Source organism: Sycon ciliatum, chromosome 5 (genome assembly GCF_964019385.1).
Source record: "Sycon ciliatum chromosome 5, ocSycCili1.1, whole genome shotgun sequence".
Taxonomy (NCBI): domain Eukaryota; kingdom Metazoa; phylum Porifera; class Calcarea; order Leucosolenida; family Sycettidae; genus Sycon; species Sycon ciliatum.
Genome location: NC_088647.1, coordinates 15,231,194 through 15,250,931, shown reverse-complemented (window position 1 = coordinate 15,250,931; position 19,738 = coordinate 15,231,194). Strand labels below are relative to the sequence as shown.

Genomic DNA, 19,738 nt, shown 5'->3' with positions numbered 1-19,738 from the left:
ATCGGACTGTGTGACATTATAAGCCACGGCCTTGGCGGTCTGTAGCAATACCGATTCCTGTCTGCGAGGGTCCACGGAAGCATTCGCGGCAACAGCCTGCGTGTTCACCTCTGCCTTCTGCTGCCTCTCGCCACTACATATGGCTACGTTGTGGCTCCCACCACACTTGACACAAGAGTATGCATTCGGACAGGTCTTTGCCATGTGATTGCGTTTGAGGCATCGGAAGCACCTGCCTTGCTTCCTCAAGATCTGTCTACGGGTGGCAACATTCGTCACTGTTACGCATCTCCCGGCAGTGTGACTACCATTGCAAAAGAAGCACTTCAGTTGCTCAGGCGCACCAGTGTAGAGTGTTGACGTTGTGGCTGGTGCGGACTTTCTGAGTTGGGCTATCGGGATGGTTGGCTTAGCTGCCGGTGCCGCTCGCTCCCTGGCACACAGCTCCAGGTGGACAGCCGATAGCAGCTCACCGATCTCCCAATGCTGCTCAGTCCCGACAATCTTGCGGGTGACAATGAGCCGGAACTCTGCGGGTAATCGGGACATCAAAACAGACGTCAACAGGGATCCATAAGACTCGCGACTCATCCCGAGGGACTGTAAACTACGAATGTGTGTCTCAACGGTGGTGTATAGCTTCCTGAGGCCAGTTACATCATCCTCGCTGGTGACAGAAGCAACATTCAAGAGGCCCTCCATGTGGCTGGCGACAATGACCTGGACGTTGCCGAATCGTTGCTTGAGGACGTCAACTGCAGCCCTGTAGTTGGCTCCTGTCAGGGCAAATCCGGCAATTGCCTCTCGTGCCTCTCCCACTACCAAGGACTTTAGGTAGTTGAACTTATCAATGTCATCCAGGGTGTCATTGCCATCAATGGCCGACCCAAACATGTCCCAAAACGAGGACCAAGCTCGGATGTCACCGCTGAACTTAGGAATCTCGAGCTTGGGCAGCTTCATCCGGTGGTGGAAGCTGCTTCCACTACTGGCACTCGTACTAGATACTACACTGGAACGCGAGACACACGGGGCGACAACTGGCGAATCCTCACCAGTCTCATCTGGAGCTGGTTCCCGACTGTCCAGATTGCCCTTGGCCTTGCTTGTTGTGCAGCACTCATCCTTTCCGGAAACGGGTGACAGTGACTCTGACTTTGGCTGTGAGGATTAGGAAGCCCGTACACTGGCGATATTCTCCAACAGTTGACTTGCATCTGAAATGGCTCGCGTAGCCCTGCCGATGCGGGACTCGTACTTCATAAGATAATCCGCTGCATCACAAATTTCAGATTCAATGTCGTCGTCCTCGATGGCGTCCAACATTTGGGAGTCCAAGCGCCCAAGCAAATCCACTTTCTCCCGGAGTTTCTTCAGGTCCAAGGCACAATCCTCTCTATCATTTACGCTGAGATCTTCCCCTTGCCACTCGGGTGAGCTCCTCGTAACAAAGGAAATCCTCTCCACAAAATCATCGATTCTAGATACCAATTTGGAGGCAGCTGACCGATGTGCTCCACGCAATCGAACTAACCGTTGGACCGACACTGTTGTCGTCTTTGGCTGATCCTCAGACTCCGTCTCGGCCATAATCACAAATCAAATTTCTCGGGCTCGTGTTGAAGCTCGAAGGACCATGTACGAAATTCTCAACATACGAATTCCGTGGGAACTGGAGGATTAACTAAATTTATATCCTCATCACTGACATCAGGCTCATGCTCATTATTCCAACAAGAGAATACATCTTGACTCTTCCTTTCAATAATTATTCGCTTCAAAGAAGTCCAAGCAATGGACGACAGATAACTCGAAAACAAGAATGATTTCATTTTACAAGAGCATAGCAAAAAAGGACTGAGCATGCGCACACAAAGGGGTGCGCGCGTATGTAGAACAAGTTATACGTGCACACGTTACACGTATCTGTGTCCGCTGAAGAAGTTACCGGTACGCAGAAACAGTTACGTAGTATGAGACGCACACTACAAACGAGCGTCTGCAATAGCCAAACGGAATGAAAACCGGTAAATAAATATCTGAGAAGACTGTAATTTTAATGTAAGTTAGTTAGTGACTTCAGACAAATAAGAAATAAATGAATAAATAGATTCTTGAACTTTCTAGCGAAATGAGCATTTCCTACATTATGATCCGGCAGTGGAAAGCCCTATTTCAATAAGGTGGCCAGCTGTCTTTTACAATGATAAAAATACAAATCCGCCCTACCTCCCCATTTTTTCTTAAAAAATTAGGACGATCATGAAGTATACAAATCAAATCCGCCCTCCCTCCCCATTTTTTTCTTAAAAAGTAAGGATGACCAGGAAGTCTTTGGCTTGGCCTAACATGAGATTCGAAGTTCGAAGTGCGGGTTCAAATTTCGAACCCGCACTATCGCCCTGGTTGCATTTTCCCGATGCACTTCGCATACATACACATTCTTCCAAGTTGCTTCTCGTTATCATCTTGCAGTTGAAAGCCCTATTTGAATAAGGTGGCCAGCTATCTTTGATGGTATGGTACGGGACATATACGGGATAGCTGTGTGGACCCTGGCTAGTGCCAGACGTTACTTTTAAAGGGGAACTCCGGTCCAAAATCACCCCCATTTTTTATTGCGGAATCCATTAGAGTATGTCGTAAGTGGTAGAATGGCGAAAACCGGAAGCTTCTACGACAAGGATAACATACCTAAATTACCAATTGCAATTTTCCATATTTGGCACGAGGGGGCCCCCGCCCGCCCTGTGACGTAAAACGTTCTCAGCCCGGTCCACTCAGATGAAATTTTCAAATAATTGAAGCAAGAATGAAAAGCCCTTGGCCATTGTTGAAGTGCTTGTTGTTCTGTGCCATGCCCGATTTATTGTCACGACTCGCTGCTGCGTCTCTGGATGCAACAATGTCACGAAGAAAGAGGCGCCTGCGGGCTGTCGTAGCATGGCTTTCCTCTGGCTGACGCGAACCTGACGACAGCTTGGCTATGAAGAGTATGTTGGAAGGATTTTTCTCCGACGAAAAATAATCGTGTCTGCACTGAGCATTTCACTGAGATGTGCTATGAAAGAGATTTCCAACAAGAGTTTGCACAAAGCATTGGTGGCTATAAGCAGAAGCAGCAGCGACGCTTGAAGCCAGGGTCTCTGCCATCCTGAAACTTGGCGATGAATGTCATACTAATAGTTAGTAGCTCCTCTACCTCTGCTGCCAGCAAAAGCAGACCATCTTCGATTTACTTCCAGGAACGTGAGCACGATGAGGTAAGTGAACGGCATGATTTTGTGCCGTCCAGAACGTAGCTCTAAACGACTACAGTCCTACTCAAAGTCCTCTACTCAAAATCCTAGTCAGTGAAGTCGAGAATTGATGTAATGTACATGGAACGTTATCATGTGTGTTATTTCGGTTCTCTTTATCTGTAAGTTTCCATTGCGTTACTTTCCGGTTGCAGCTACACTGCCACAAATACAAGGTACAGTATGATTTGTAGTCTGGAAATTTTCCATGCTGTCATACTGAAGTGGGCACCAAAACGTGTCCACTTTTCGTACAATGGCATGAGAGCACGGGTACAGTCGGCATGTCTGTCCCACAATGCCAATATAGGGAGAGCGCACGCCAAAACCAAGGAGGGTGTGCTCAGGTACAGGCTGGAATACACCAAGAGCACAAAGTGGCCAAGAAGCTGCACGACAATGTCCTGCAACTTCTTGAAGGACCTGTTGAACGATGTGCATACAACCATTCTCGGCATTCGCAACGGCACACGGCACCGGCACAACCCCATGCTCCCGAACACAGTACAGTCTTGTGCCATTGTATCTGTCAACTTTACCAGATTGTTCGTGCAGCTGCATTGGTGCAAAGCATGCGCCCACCCGAAAACACAAATATTGCCCGAGTCAAGAATAGTTATAAATCGTGTCTGTCAACTGTTTTCTACATTCTGCATGCACATGCACATGTACCAATGATTATGTGAACGTCAACCAGGCCAAGAAGCATTATCATCATCATCATCATCATCATGTCCAACTGCTTCCTCAAAGCCCCAGTGCGCGTCTGCATTGGCTTCTGGTACAGCTGCTTTATCTTCGATACCACGCAAGACGGTATCACACGCCGCTGCTTGCGTCCAAAGTATCCATGGGTGAACCATGTGTATTGTCTATACGCCACGTGTCTCCAAATCCTGCACAAAACAGTTGGAGAGATGTAGATACACATACCACGAGTGTCTTCATGATTGTGTAAAAGAAAATAGTTTCAGTGTAAATAGTTTCGGATTCGAGTTAATATTTCTATGGGCTACTATACTAAAGACACTTTGGCCTTTTTTCAAATTTACATCACTTTTACACACAGTTGAAACACTTACAGTGCTAGGAATAGTATGAATGAAAGACATCGTTGTACCAGTATAATTATATTGGCATGGGTGCAATAGAACTTCATGATTGTGTGATGGAAGTTGGTGAATTTGAATACTGTACACAAAATTATTATTATTTATTCATATTTTGATAGGGCAATCCCCACAGACTCAAGGTCTTCTTACGGGGTACCCTAAGAATGAAAGTAATGCATGGCGAAATAGGGATGGCGATGCAGCAGTGCGGATATCAGATGGAGCACTATTCCATCTGTCTGCAGCCAAATAAGAGAGAGAAAATCATTGCACAACACTTCCCATCTACTTTGTACCGGTACATGAAACATGGAAAGAAAGGAAATAATGAAACCGATTCAGTGAATCCTCACCTGTTTGACCACGGTCCACACCTTGCCCGAAATTCTTCGAAGGAAAGCAATGCCACCTCGAGCACTGATTTTTGCAGGCAAACAACAGCAAACTCTGAGTGCTGCGTGAAGCACTGCAGCCCTTCCTGCTCGCCGCGTTTACTGAAAGCTGCAGGAACCTCCCAGCAACAAGTCGACTCGACCTCGCTCCAGATCATGCTGCATTGTCCGCAACGGCATCAAGCAGTGCTTCTCACGCGAGCACTTGCAACCAAAGCGTTCTCTTCACGTTCATCTGTTTTGTAGTCTCAGAAATATTACTTGTAGACAGTTTCGCAGACGCTGATGCGCGCTTCGGCTCGAACCTAAAAGGCCTCGGTGTTGTTGAATCCGAAGTGGCGTCCACCTCCACACCTCCTGTGGTCTCCTCTTCCTCCAACATGATGATCGAATGAATACTAGTACAAGGGTTATTGATTGAAGAAAAAACAGTGAATACCTTTTTCAAAATTTCTGCAGGTCTACCATTTGAATAAAAAAATTTGGAGGTCACTGAGAACGTTTTACGTCACAGGGCGGGCGGGGGCCCCCTCGTGCCAAATATGGAAAATTGCAATTGGTAATTTAGGTATGTTATCCTTGTCGTAGAAGCTTCCGGTTTTCGCCATTCTACCACTTACGACATACTCTAATGGATTCCGCAATAAAAAATGGGGGTGATTTTGGACCGGAGTTCCCCTTTAAAAGTAACGTCTTTTGCATAGCTACGGGAATAAAAAATCATAGCCCCAGATGTTACTGTACTTGCGAATGGGATCAATCTCGGTCAGTGAGCTGAACTGAAGATAGTGCCGTATCGTACCCATTATGGTGTAGTCGGTATTCCTGAGTTAGAGACTAGTCTGAGATGCAGGCACCATCCGATCCCGAGGTACTGGGATAAGAGAGGTTCTACTGTACCCAAAACTGCCCGGATGAATATCGTCAATGTCACAGTGAATGAATTTAGCTACGCTGTGGCTTTGACCAGTCACTGAGTATTGTACTAGGACTTGGAGTGAGGCAAACACTCTGTCGGATGCACCTATGGACGAGGTTTTGCTCCCTTATCGGGTCGGGAACTGGTTGTGAAACTTTCGACCTCACCCTCGCCGCTAGGCGCTGCATCTGCCACCCCATCGGGGTATCTAATGCATGGTGGTGGTTAGACGCAAGGGAAATTACCGAAGTTGGTAGTGTTTCTCAACACAGCAGGTTGTACCACGGACATTGAATTGTATCACTATTATGTATTTCCATGTACATGTATTGCTCACCTCATCCATGCTTCCTTGGTCTTGACACTATCTTTAAGATGCAGGAACCAATCGGGATGCTCAGCACGACTTGAAAAATGGGCGTTGCATGTCACCACGGTTTGAATGCCAGCTAAGGCGACACTGTTGCTGGGGGAGAGACAACGGCGTTCATCAAGCACCTTGCCCACTGCGATTTGCATTCCAGACTGAAAGTATGTTTTTAATTCCTCCGCCTTCGACTCGATCGTTTCGAGAATGTCATCAACTATAAGGACAAAAAAAACACATGCAACGTCATCAATCACATGACATTCGTCGATTCGGGCGCCAGGCCCATCGGAAGCATGTTAACTATAATTGACTAGTACTAGCGCGCAACATCCTGGCGTAGGTAAAACACGTTCCATGATCCAGGGCTCACACTCCAGTCATGTGAGAATACCCCAGTTACTTGACTCTGTGTCTATGCCCGAGACATGAATTTTGGCACGTAAGGGCCAGACCAGGTTGATGTGTCGCATGTAAAAGTTTGACCAAGTTAAACTAATAGAAAAAGTTCACGGTTCACATTCCAGTTATTCTACTGCCTTTTTATGCATCCTCAGGGATATCACAAGCCTTGGAATAAAGCATATCAGAAGAAGTTCTCCAGGGGCGTTACAGAGCAGTGAGGAGTGATACGCCCGGGGTCGGGAGTCCCCTCGGGGAAGAAAATCGGGGTTTTCGACCAACAGGGCATGTTCTAGCGCTCTACAAGTACTCTGGGTGGACCATCCTGGACGAAAAGCGGTACGACCATGGTTATACTGGTCGTATCGTGTGTGACGCCAATGTTCTCAATGTCCTAAAGTTGTGGGACTACGGTCGTAGAGAGGTTCTCTGTTTCAAATTTTTGGAATATACAGGAATGCACAGGGTTCGAGTGTGGACAGAGCAGTCAAACCTTCGGGGGAAGTTGCACGGAAAGAAGCATTGATCTGTGGACGCCATTTTACTTGCAGATAGTAATCACACAGTGAGTACTGTAGCTACATGGCACAGGTTGTGAGAAGACAGAAAGAACTTTTCGGATTGCAAAACAGCTTGCGAAGTGAAATTAGGAACCTGGAAATTTCCACTCACGACAGTCAGAAAACATTTCGAAATTGAAAATACAGAACCTTTGCAACGATCATGAACTCGCAGCTTTCGTAAAGATGTACGTCGTGCAGCTTGATTGATTGCATTTAGCCGTAACGGTGAATCCTAGGCTGGTTGTACGACAGCAGTGCACTGCATCATCGACTCCACTTTTCTGTCATGCCCCGATCGTGATTGAAAAATTGAATGTTCTGGCATTGAGAAAAAAGTGTGCAAGTGTGCAGGTCTATGTCTGCAAAATAGCATGATGTGAGCCCGGTGTTTTTGATTATGATGACAACACAGATCGGACTAGCCTTTCTTTATTAAATAAGCTCCTACCTTCAGTACTATTATCAACCACCACACCACACTGTTGCGCTCTCCGGCCAACTTCAACACATTGCCACAGCACATAGTGAACTTCAAGCACCCTTTTATAGCAAAACAAAGTATTTTGGCTATATTGGATGAGGTTCACTATCTGTTAGCCACTCTACATTATCATTAAACTAATTACTTCGCTGGCGAGATCCTGATGATCGAAACAGCTGCTGTCTGAAGGAGCAGAGTACCAACTGAAGTGTTGTTTAGCTGATGGTGTGCTGTGGCAACGTGTTAAGGTCGGCCAGAGAGCGCAACGGTGTGGTGTGGTGTGCTGGTTGATAATACAGTCAGTATCGCCTATAGCGTCGGTGTTTGATTTTGAGCATTTTATCACTATAAGCGATATATCACTATGACCGATACTGCATGCAATGTATGCGAGTGGGGTGTCAAACGACTCAGGGAGCCGTGCACATACATGTACGCACTGCATAGCTGGCTACAGCTCATGTCACACAACATCAGCATTTCCTCACGATGGAGGCATATTTGGCAACTTGTACAAGCAGAACTCACCAAACAACACTGGACAAGTTAGGTCTTCACGAAGAAGTAACACCCTGTTCTTCTCTGACACCACTTGATTTTACATCAATCACTATAATCGATGCAAAAATAATGTAAGGCTGTGTTTACATGAGAAATTTCAACCCGGTGCGAGTTCAACCCGGGTTGAAAGTCTGTACGATAGACTAAATAGGTGAGCGTTTACATGAAGACAGTTGACCCGGGTCAAATACTGATATGCCGCCAAAGTCCCATTTCTAGAGTCCTGGATGGTCACGTGAATCCTTTCGCGCGAAATTTGCATGTGCAGTGCTGTTCAAACCTGGCGCGAGATACGCACAGAAGTACGTAGTACGATATCCGGGTTGATTTCAACCCTCCCCTTGCGGGAGGGTTGAAATCAACCCGGGGCAAAATTTCAACCCGGGTCAAGCGCAATGCGTCATGTAAACGCGCCATTCATTTTCATTTTCATTTTGTGTGCATGGCGGGTTGAAATCTGACCCGGGTCGAACTCAACCCGGGTTGAAACGCCTCATGTAAACACAGCCTAATAAAGGTCTTTTGAAATATGAATTTGATCACTATAGGCGATATTATTACTATGGACGATTATTACTATACGCGATAACTGTGTATACTTAATTATGGCAAATGAAAAAGAATTTGAGAAATTGATCACTATATCCGGTATATTACTATAGCCGCCAACCTTATAGGCGATACGTACTGTAATCTGGACAAGGCCAAATGCTGCTGCTTACCCATGTTCGACAGTTCCCAGTCTAGGATATCCTTATCTTCAGGCAGGGATAGCTCGGCGAAGGCCGATGACCACATTTTTTGAAGATATCGTTTCCTGAGCACCGGAACACTGCAAAGTCCAAAAACATTGAACACAATTTTTGTTACATTTGTACAACAATCAAAGGGAAAGTGTTGTGTCCTACCCCAGGGGGTTCTACTCAGACTCATCCAACTCGATCACACACACACTCGAGGCCATTACAGATTTCAGTACATCTCAAACTCCATATCCGAAAAAGACCCAGCTCACGTGCGAGCATGCGCACTACATACATATGGTCCATGTCCAGGACATGACAATTTCCCCCTCACTAGTTGAGGCGAAGCATCTAGAACTATGCAATAGTAAACATATCAACATGCAATCTCAAAACTCACAACTGCCGAGACATAATATTTCATGATACACTATACACCATATATACACCATAAATTATATAATTATATACAATATCCAACAGAGTCCAAAATATATCATTCAAACTCCACAGACTAGAATAGGTCTATATGAACTGTGTGTTCTGAACGTCAATCCTTGAAACGAACTGGTCGAACAGTAGCGCGGGTTGACCGTCGTTCAGCTTGCGGTGACAGCTTCCTCGGACCACGACCATTCGACTTAGCACCCCGAAGACTACACCTGGTGAAATTTTGATTTTTGCCTTAATTTCCTCTTTAACCCTATTATAAGGGGTTATTCTCAAGTACATGCGCAGCCGTGGCTTGGTGCATTGAAGCCTAGTGACAGTATGTCATGGCGTATTGCAGCCCCGTAGTTGAGGAACTGTCTTCAATGTATTGCCACCATAGTACTGTGTAGTGCTTTCGGATATGCGTTTTGTACACATAAAATCATTTTTCATAAAAATGGCTGCTTTTGTATATATTTGGATGGAAAGAAATAAACTTTCGTTTTTGGCCCCAACTTCGTTGTGGTCTGGTTGGCCATTGTGGCCGTCATGGTCGACTTAAAACACCACAATTGGTGACCCTGACGTGCACGAATAATGAGTGAAGGTGTCCTTGCCGCCGCAAATATCCATGTTATCTGCCCGAGGCCACTGTGAGTATGCGAGGCTCTTGTATAGGGTTGGTAGCCGCACACCACTAATACAGTCGACCCTCTTCAATGATGTACATGTATGTGCACTGCATGTCCCTCAACCGGCCACACTGCAGACGGGTATAATGTCCTCCTAGTGGTGTCAGTAAGCTGAACTGCACAACTGAACCAGAGAGCTTGAAAGCTCAGGGCCCTCGCTATGCTTTTTTGCCTTGGTCATCATGCATGTTATTCGAACTGCTGGAAACATTTTTGCAACACAATGGTAAAAATATAGATACGCCCACCCTCCCCATTTCTTTCTGAAAAACAGGACGATCATGAAGTACATGACATTGTATTCCCTGGCTTGACCTACCATGGGATTCGAACCGCACTAGCGCATGCATTTACCCAATACACTTCGCATACATACACATTCTTCCAAGTTGCTTCACTTTATGATCCGGCAGTGGAAAGCCCTATTTCAATAAGGTGGCCAGCTGTCTTTTACAATGATAAAAATACAAATCCGCCCTACCTCCCCATTTTTTCTTAAAAAATTAGGACGATCATGAAGTATACAAATCAAATCCGCCCTCCCTCCCCATTTTTTCTTAAAAAGTAAGGATGACCATGAAGTCTTTGGCTTGGCCTAACATGAGATTCGAAGTTCGAAGTGCGGGTTCAAATTTCGAACCCGCACTATCGCCCTGGTTGCATTTTCCCGATGCACTTCGCATACATACACATTCTTCCAAGTTGCTTCTCGTTATCATCTTGCAGTTGAAAGCCCTATTTGAATAAGGTGGCCAGCTATCTTTGATGGTACGGTACGGGACATATACGGGATAGCGCCAGGCACGCCGTCGTCAGGCGTACCAAGTTATAGCTGTGTGGACCCTGGCTAGTGCCAGACGTTACTTTTAAAAGTAACGTCTTTTGCATAGCTACGGGAATAAAAAATCATAGCCCCAGATGTTACTGTACTTGCGAATGGGATCAATCTCGGTCAGTGAGCTGAACTGAAGATAGTGCCGTATCGTACCCATTATGGTGTAGTCGGTATTCCTGAGTTAGAGACTAGTCTGAGATGCAGGCACCATCCGATCTTGAGGTACTGGGATAAGAGAGGTTCTACTGTACCCAAAACTGCCCGGATGAATATCGTCAATGTCACAGTGAATGAATTTAGCTACGCTGTGGCTTTGACCAGTCACTGAGTATTGTACTAGGACTTGGAGTGAGGCAAACACTCTGTCGGATGCACCTATGGACGAGGTTTTGCTCCCTTATCGGGTCGGGAACTGGTTGTGAAACTTTCGACCTCACCCTCGCCGCTAGGAGCTGCATCTGCCACCCCATCGGGGTATCTAATGCATGGTGGTGGTTAGACACAAGGGAAATTACCGAAGCTGGTAGTGTTTCTCAACACAGTAGGTTGTACCACGGACATTCAATTGTATCACTATTATGTATTTCCATGTACATGTATTGCTCACCTTATCCATTCTTCCTTGGTCTTGACATCACTTTTAATATCCTTGAACCACTCGGGATGCTCATCACGATGTCGATTATGGGCTCTGCATGTCACCATGGCTTGAATGCCAGCTAAGGCAACACTGTTGCTGGGGGAGAGACTACGGTGTTCATCAAGCATCTTGCGCACTGCGATTTGCAGTCCAGACTGATAGTATGTTTTTAATTCCTCCACCTTCGACTCGATCGTTTCGAGAATGTCATCAACTATAAGGACAAAAAAAACACATGCAACGTCATCAATCACATGACATTCGTCGATTCGGGCGCCAGGCCCATCGGAAGCATGTTAACTATAATTGACTAGTACTAGCGCGCAACATCCTGGCGTAGGTAAAACACGTTCCATGATCCAGGGCTCACACTCCAGTCATGTGAGAATACCCCAGTTACTTGACTCTGTGTCTATGTCTTTTTTTGCATCCTCAGGGATATCACAAGCCTTGGAATAAAGCATATCAGAAGAAGTTCTCCAGGGGCGTTACAGAGCAGTGAGGAGTGATACGCCCGGGGTCGGGAGTCCCCTCGGGGAAGAAAATCGGGTTTTTCGACCAACAGGGCACGTTCTAGCGCTCTACAAGTACTCTGGGTGGACCATCCTGGACGAAAAGCGGTACGACCATGGTTATACTGGTCGTATCGTGTGTGACGCCCCTGTTCTCAATGTCCTAAAGTTGTGGGACTACGGTCGTAGAGAGGTTCTCTGTTTCAAATTTTTGGAATATACAGGCATGCACAGGGTTCGAGTGTGGACAGAGCAGTCAAACCTTCGGGGGAAGTTGCACGGAAAGAAGCATTGATCTGTGGACGCCATTTTACTTGCAGATAGCAATCACACAGTGAATACTGTAGCTACATGGCACAGGTTGTGAGAAGACAGAAAGAACTTTTCAGATTGCAAAACAGCTTGCGAAGTGAAATTAGGAACCTGGAAATTTCCACTCACGACAGTCAGAAAACATTTCGAAATTCAAAATACAGAACCTTTGCAACGATCATGAACTCGCAGTTTTCGTAAAGATGTACGTCGTGCAGCTTGATTGATTGCATTTAGCCGTAACGGTGAATCCTAGGGTGGTTGTACGACAGCAGTGCACCGCATCATCGACTCTACTTTTCTGCCATGCCCCGATCGTGATTGAAAAATTGAATGTTCTGGCATTGAGAAAAAAGTGTGCAAGTGTGCAGGTCTATGTCTGCAAAATAGCATGATGTGAGCCCGGTGTTTTTGATTATGATGACAACACAAATCGGACTAGCCTTTCTTTATTAAATAAGCTCCTACCTTCAGTACTATTATCAACCACCACACCATACTGTTGCGCTCTCCGGCCAACCTCAACACATTGCCACAGCACATAGTGAACTTCATGCACCCTTTTATAGCAAAACAAAGTATTTTGGCTATATTGGATGAGGTTCACTATCTGTTAGCCACTCTACATTATCATTAAACTAATTACTTCGCTGGCGAGATCCTGATGATCGAAACAGCTGCTGTCTGAAGGAGCAGAGTACCAACTGAAGTGTCGTTTAGCTGATGGTGTGCTGTGGCAACGTGTTAAGGTCGGCCAGAGAGCGCAACGGTGTGGTGTAGTAGTAGTAGTAGCAGTAGCAGTAGCAGTAGCAGTAGCAGTAGCAGTAGCAGTAGCAGTAGCAGTAGCAGTAGTAGTAGTATTCTTTTATTTTCCATCGGAAGCCTCAACAGTGATGAACACAACTTTTAAGAGGGCCGATAACAGAGTGGTGTGGTGTGCTGGTGATAATACAGTCAGTATCGCCTATAGCGTCGGTGTTTGATTTTGAGCATTTTATCACTATAAGCGATATATCACTATGACCGATACTGCATGCAAGGTATGCGAGTGGAGTGTCAAACGACTCAGGGCGCCGTGCACATACATGTACGCACTGCATAGCTGGCTACAGCTCATGTCACACAACATCAGCATTTCCTCACGATGGAGGCATATTTGGCAACTTGTACAAGCAGAACTCACCAAACAACACTGGACAAGTTAGTTCTTCACGAAGAAGTAACACCCTGTTCTTCTCTGACACCACTTGATTTTACATCAATCACTATAATCGATGCAAAAATAATGTAAGGCTGTGTTTACATGAGAAATTTCAACCCGGGGCGAGTTCAACCCGGGTTGAAAGTCTGTACGATAGACTAAATAGGTGAGCGTTTACATGAAGACAGTTGACCCGGGTCAAATACTGATATGCCGCCAAAGTCCCATTTCTAGAGTCCTGTATGGTCATGTGAATCCTTTCGCGCGAAATTTGCATGTGCAGTGCTGTTTAAACCTGGCGCGAGATACGCACAGAAGTACGTAGTACGATATCTTTGACCCGGGTTGATTTCAACCCTCCCCTTGGGGGAGGGTTGAAATCAACCCGGCCAAGGGGAGGGTTGAAATCAACCCGGGGCGAAATTTCAACCCAGGTCAAGCGCAATGCGTCATGTAAACGCACCATTCATTTTGTGTACATGGCGGGTTGAAATCTGGGGAGGGTTGAAATCAACCCGGGGCAAAATTTCAACCCGGGTCAAGCGCAATGCGTCATGTAAACACGCCATTCATTTTGTGTACATGGCGGGTTGAAATCTGACCCGGGTCGAACTCACCCCGGGTTGAAACGCCTCATGTAAACACAGCCTAATAAAGGTCTTTTGAAATACGAATTTGATCACTATAGGCGATATTATTACTATGGACGATTATTACTATACGCGATAACTGTGTATACTTAATTATGGCAAATGAAAAAGAATTTGAGAAATTGATCACTATATCCGGTATATTACTATAGCCGCCAAACTTATAGGCGATACCAAGAGTACATAACCCCCCAGAGTGTGCAACGCCGATCCAGCTCTGTGTAGGGTCTTGGTCGAGCGGAATCGGATCTTCTGATGTCATGCGTACACTTCACACCAGCGCAAGGCCGGTCTCGAGGCAGGGCACCATTGTTTTTGATCCAAGAGTACCCGCGACTCCCCGGGTTCCCCTCAGATGTGTACGGTATTATGACGCAAAGATCCGATTCCGCTCGACCAAGACCCTATGCAGAGCTGGATCAGGCGTTGCACACTCTGGGGGGTTATGTACTCTTGGCGATACGTACTGTAATCTGGACAAGGCCAAATGCTGCTGCTTACCCGTCTCTTGTGTACCGTCGAAATTCCGGCCTTTCGGAAATAGAAGAAGATCATTATTCGGATGCTTCAGTCCTTCAGAAAGGAGGAGATCGTCATTATCAATGAGTTCATGGTCCGATAGTGTTCGCAGGGTTGCTCCATCTTGATCCACTTTGAACTCTTCACACTCTTTCTTCAGGACCGCGTCAAGGGTGGCATCGGAAAAATCGCACCCATATCGGCGTCTCAGCTCCTGCCAAAAACCCAATATGCGTCTTCTGTTAGTTTCAGATCCAGGCATAGCGGCTAGTAGTAGTACGTCTACGGTACTGCGGACTACGGTTCGGTTCACGCAGCTCGAGCGAAATGGGGTGCTCTGTCACCTACCAGTTGTATACAACTGAAGGACTGAAGCATCCGAATAATGATCTTCTATTTCCGAAAGGCCGGTAAACTAATTACTTCTTAGGTCTTACTCCTACAGTGCAAGCTATTTTACTTAGTAGAATTAGCCGCAAGTGTTTACCAACAATCAAAATGATCAAACTACAAAGACTAAGTAAACCCTCATGCCACACAAGAGAGACGAGCCTGTGGAGTGTGGGGTGTCGCAAGCGTTTATTCCAGCATGAATAATCATGAGCCTGTGATCGGTAATCAAGTATGACGTACATGTACTCAGTATGAGGTCATGATTATGATGTACAGTACACATATCACGCATCAGAGAGGCAAGGACAGCAGAAGCGACCCGCGGGGTCCTGCGCCGTCGGAACGGCTACGTGTACTACTAGGTTGCTATGGCAGCGGAACACTAAATCTTAGTACACATGAATAGTTCAATGGTGCCGATGTGCGTGTACTATGCGGCGCCCATGGGCAGCACCCGTGCCTCCTGCCTTTTAAATGGTGCGGGAGGGTGGGAAACAATTTCTGCGGCGGGCAGGCACAACAAACAACTGGTGAATGTCTTTACTTGTTCCTGCCTTGCGAGGGTGGCCTTGGGTGAGCTTGCACCCAAGGCTGATAGGTGGCTTATACGGCATGCCGTACGCGCGTCGCGGTTGCAAATGCTTGCGTGGGGCCCCACGCGGGAGCCCGGCAGTGCGTACGACTTTAGCGGAGCTCGTATGAGACTTAGCCGGTTTTGGCGTGTCCGCGGACGGCATCTCCATGTGGGAGATGCGGTCCTGTGACATGTAGGTTAACTACGGTTTGCGCAACGCAAACCCACATTTAACCCTCATGCCACACAAGAGAGACGAGCCTGTGGGGTGTCGCAAGCGTTTATTCCAGCATGAATAATCATGAGCCTGTGATCGGTAATCAAGTATGACGTACATGTACTCAGTATGAGGTCATGATTATAAATGATGTACACATATCACGCATCAGAGAGGCAAGGACAGCAGAAGCGACCCGCGGGGTCCTGCGCCGTCGGAACGGCTACGTGTACTACTAGGTTGCTATGGCAGCGGAACACTAAATCTTAGTACACATGAATAGTTCAATGGTGCCGATGTGCGTGCACTATGCGGCGCCCATCGGCAGCACCCGTGCCTCCAATAAAGGTACCGAGTGGCTTGCGACACGCAGGCTCTAGTAGTGCTGTGGCATGCCTGCGGGCCTGCGAATGTACGTGTGATATGCCCCGCTGGACCAGCGGCCTGCAGCCATCAGGGCATACTCCGGTGCGCCTCGATCCGCCATGTGTGTGGCTCCCCCGGCGCGTAAGGAATGGCTGCTGATGCTTGGACCTAGCACTTTGTGTAGGACAGCATTGATGTCGTTTGGCGTGAGCTGGCGACCATCCTGAAACTTGAATAGGGGTTGCTTGTCATTGCTCCATTTGCTGGACCGAACGTAAGCCTGCAGGGCTCGGACGGGACATAGTGCGGGGTCAGCGTAGCGATGCAGCGCTACCTCCCCGCCTGTTGTTAATTGAGACGTCTTCGTCCTCTGGAGCTGCAGAGAGGCCTCCTGCTGGGCTAGCCGGAGGTGTTCGCGCCTCAGCGTCTTGAGGCCGCCGGGACCGTGTGGTGACGGCGACGTGTACTCACTCACACGCAGCAGGCCGTGGAAGGCTGTCGTCAGAGCAGCCCATAGCATTAGTCTGTCTGCCGGGGAGTACAAGGTCCGATCCAAGAACTGGCGGAGAGCCTTCAACTGGTGGACGGTGATCGCTTGGCGCTGAGGGCGTGCTGACGGATGCCTGGGAAGTGACGCTCTCTCCCTCTCCAAGCCCTTGAGCAGGGCTGTGATGCGGTTAGAAGATGTAACCCCGACCGGGCCTCCCATGCGGAGGAGGTGGTATTTGATCGCGGCCAGGTAGACTCTCAGAGTGCTGGCGCTGACTGAGTGAGACATTGCGGCAGCGAACAGCAGGACGTCGTTCTGATCTGGGTGATGTGCGTCGCGGCGCATGCGACCCATGAACTCCAAGAATGCACGCCAGCCTGGGGCGTACGTGCGCTGTGTGCCAGTGGCTACTGAGTTGGCAATCAGGTGCTCTGCTCGCGCTGAGAGAGCGGCGGCTAGCGAGCCTAGGAGGACACAGGCACAAGCGCATGCAACACAAACGCACACACGCATACGTCCGCACACGAGCATGTTCCCTAAACAGGCAGGGTGGCACGGCGGCCAAGCTGCGGTGTATGCGTGCTGCGCCGGGTCGCCGAACAGCGGCCCGCTTCCCGGAACGCACTGGCCCGGCAGCATGGCTGCGGATTGTAAGCAGGGGACCCGTGGGTTATGCTAGTGGAATATCTCCCCCCTGACCTCGGCGGGGCGTTCCGGTACTGGTTTGGCCGAGGTTCGCCCCATGCTGTGGGGCTAATGCAAATACGACCCGAGAGCTCCCTCCCCCCAGCCCCGCGGGGTGGGAGCCTCTGCTATTGGCCTAACCCATAGGTACTTAGCCTTGCGGGTGGACGCATGGGGGTGGCACGTAAGCGTTGGCTTGCGTAGCCGTGGCTTGTGGCGGTAAACGATCCTCCGGCGGGAGGTGGACATCCGGCGGGATGTTATGCAAGCGGGGCTGGCGACCCTGGACAGACACACAGAGCAACAGACAGCGGGCGGCGCAGCCTTGGTTCGGCAGAGCCGCAGCTTGCAGCGGCAGTGTCTGTAAGCAATTCTCCGGCGGGAGTTATATGTTTGGCGGGATGTAATCCGAGCGGGGCTAGCGACCCTGGATAGGCACACAGAACAATACTAAAAGACAGCGGGCGGCGAAGCGTTGGCTCGCGGAGCCGTTGCTTGCGGCGGTGGTGTCTGTAGGTGATCCTCCGGCGGGAGGTGGACATCCGGCGGGATGTTATGCGCGCGGCTTGCGAGCCTGGATATACACGCAGAGCACAAGACAGCGAGTAGGTCAGGCTCACGGAGCCGTGCCCCTAGTATACAGACAAACCTACACCTGCTAGGTAGGCTTAACGCCCTCTACAATTTGCCTCGGTAGCATGGCAACACGGTGCCTGGCCCATATTTTGTTTGCGCCATGCGGGCCACACGTATAGCGTACATATGGAGCGCCCCCGAGTACAGCGGTCGCCGGCTCGGGGCCTGCGGGGTGTCCCCCCCCCTTTGCTCCCAAAAAGAAAAAGGGGGGGTTCTAAGGGGCCGGATAAGCCCATTAAGCACACAGAGTGGTAAGATAGACCAAGAAGGGTTCGCCCCGGCGAGGGCATGGATAATCATTGACAGCGGAAATTGTAGGTGGGTTAGTAGAGTAGGGGAAACAAAACAACAAGAAAAGAGCAGAGATGCGAGATGCTGGGCTGGGGGGACTACGGACGTACGGCGAGCCCGCGCAGTGGTAGCTGGGATTGCTGGGAGCTTGAATTGGCGGCTGGGGCGCCTGGCCAGCTGCAGACGGATGCGACTATCTGTTGTCGGATTGGGCACTGGCGAGTGACGATGGGGCAGTCTCCGCGTCGGGAACCAGACGGCGGAAGCGCTGGAACTGGGCCCGGGAGAGTGCGTCTCCGATGCTGTTGTCGACGCCGGCGATGTGACGGACGAGCAGGCAGAAGTTGTGGCGAGCGGTGAGTTGCATGGTGCTGCATATCAGTGCCATGACCCCGGCGTGTCGGCATGTGCCGGACTCCCAGGCAGTGCACACTGCTGAATTATCGCAGTGCAGGAGGATCTTCTTCTGTGCCCAGTGGGGGCCCCAGAGTTGGCAGGCAATGGCGATGGGCCACATCTCTCTCCACATTATGGACGTGTACGGTGGGGCCTGCTGCGCCGCTGACCATGTGCCCGCGAACCAACGACCCTGGTAAAAGCCGCCGAAACCGCTGCCAGACGCGTCGGTGAACAATTCCAGGTCCGGGGACTTTGACCATACGGGGTCGCGTAGGAGGGCCTTTCCGTTCCATAGTGGGAGGAGATCCTGCCACCATTTGATGTCGGCAAGAGCCTCGCTGGTGAGGCGGACGGCCGCGGCAGGGCTGGTGACTGAGGAACACAGGTTGATGAGGCGGCGAGTGAACGTACGACCGGCTGGCACGACCTTGGCGGCGAACGCCAGGTGGCCAACGAGGGACTGGAGTTCGTGTTTGGACGCTGATGGCCAGGTGGCCCAGGCTGCTAGGAGTTGCCGCAATGTACGGAGCTTCTCGGCTGGGAGCCGCAGCTCCCCTGCCGCTGAATCAATGTCGATGCCAAGCACTGTGAGGCAGGTGGCGGGGCCAACAACTTTGTCCGGGCCGTCTGCTGTTGGGACACCCAGTTTTGCGAAGACCTGCAGAATAGTGGCTTTGTGGGTCGCGGCCGCAGAGGACGCGACAGACTCGGCTGCTGGAGACACTGATACGAAGTCATCCAAATAGTGCTCCAGGGCAGGGATACTGTAGTTATTACGGAGGATCCATTCTAGGGCGGTAGCCAGGCAGTTAAACAGACTGGGAGCGGAGCGTAGGCCAAATGGCAGGACAGTGTCGAAATAGTAGTTGCCCTTCCATAACATGCCGAGGAGCGGCCAGTCGTCAGGGTGCACGGGGCAGAGTCGGAAAGCGTGCTTCAGGTCCACCTTTGACAGGAGGGCTTCGAGGCCCGTCCTGCGCACGTGGTCTGCTATCGTGTCAATCGTAATTAGGGAGAAACGATAGGCCTGCCTGTCAATGAACGAATTGACGCTGT

General features: G+C 49.1%; 3 protein-coding genes and 1 long non-coding RNA gene across 5 annotated transcripts in view; all 4 read right to left on the bottom strand.

Annotated features, from left to right (window-relative positions):
• Positions 1-15,162, bottom strand: part of LOC135817786 (DNA fragmentation factor subunit beta-like) — a 40,326-nt gene extending 25,164 nt beyond the window's left edge. Inside the window, exons 1-4 of one of the 2 annotated variants that reach the window (XM_065331026.1) lie at positions 14,615-15,162; positions 11,406-11,652; positions 8,819-8,928; positions 6,060-6,306 (exon numbers count right to left, since the gene is read on the bottom strand). In XM_065331026.1, coding sequence (XP_065187098.1) covers positions 6,060-6,306; positions 8,819-8,928; positions 11,406-11,652; positions 14,615-14,894 — 884 coding nt within the window. In that variant the 5' untranslated portion in view covers positions 14,895-15,162. The remainder of the gene's footprint in view (positions 1-6,059; positions 6,307-8,818; positions 8,929-11,405; positions 11,653-14,614) is intronic. The other variant, XM_065331027.1, reaches the window with a different exon arrangement.
• Positions 3,818-5,281, bottom strand: LOC135816626 (uncharacterized). The gene is made up of 2 exons (XR_010553419.1): positions 4,765-5,281; positions 3,818-4,195 (listed from the first exon to the last, which is right to left on the bottom strand). It is a non-coding gene; the product is annotated as an uncharacterized LOC135816626 (long non-coding RNA).
• A 1,030-nt stretch (positions 15,163-16,192) lies between the features above and the next one.
• Positions 16,193-17,501, bottom strand: LOC135816814 (uncharacterized). The gene is made up of 2 exons (XM_065329915.1): positions 17,498-17,501; positions 16,193-17,136 (listed from the first exon to the last, which is right to left on the bottom strand). The coding sequence occupies exons 1-2, from the start codon at positions 17,499-17,501 to the stop codon at positions 16,193-16,195; spliced, it is 948 nt and encodes a 315-aa protein (XP_065185987.1).
• A 975-nt stretch (positions 17,502-18,476) lies between these two features.
• Positions 18,477-19,738, bottom strand: part of LOC135816813 (uncharacterized) — a 1,620-nt gene continuing 358 nt past the window's right edge. The window contains exon 1 of the mRNA XM_065329914.1: positions 18,477-19,738. This exon is cut by the window's right edge and continues 358 nt beyond it. Within this exon, the coding sequence (XP_065185986.1) occupies positions 18,477-19,738 (1,262 nt within the window).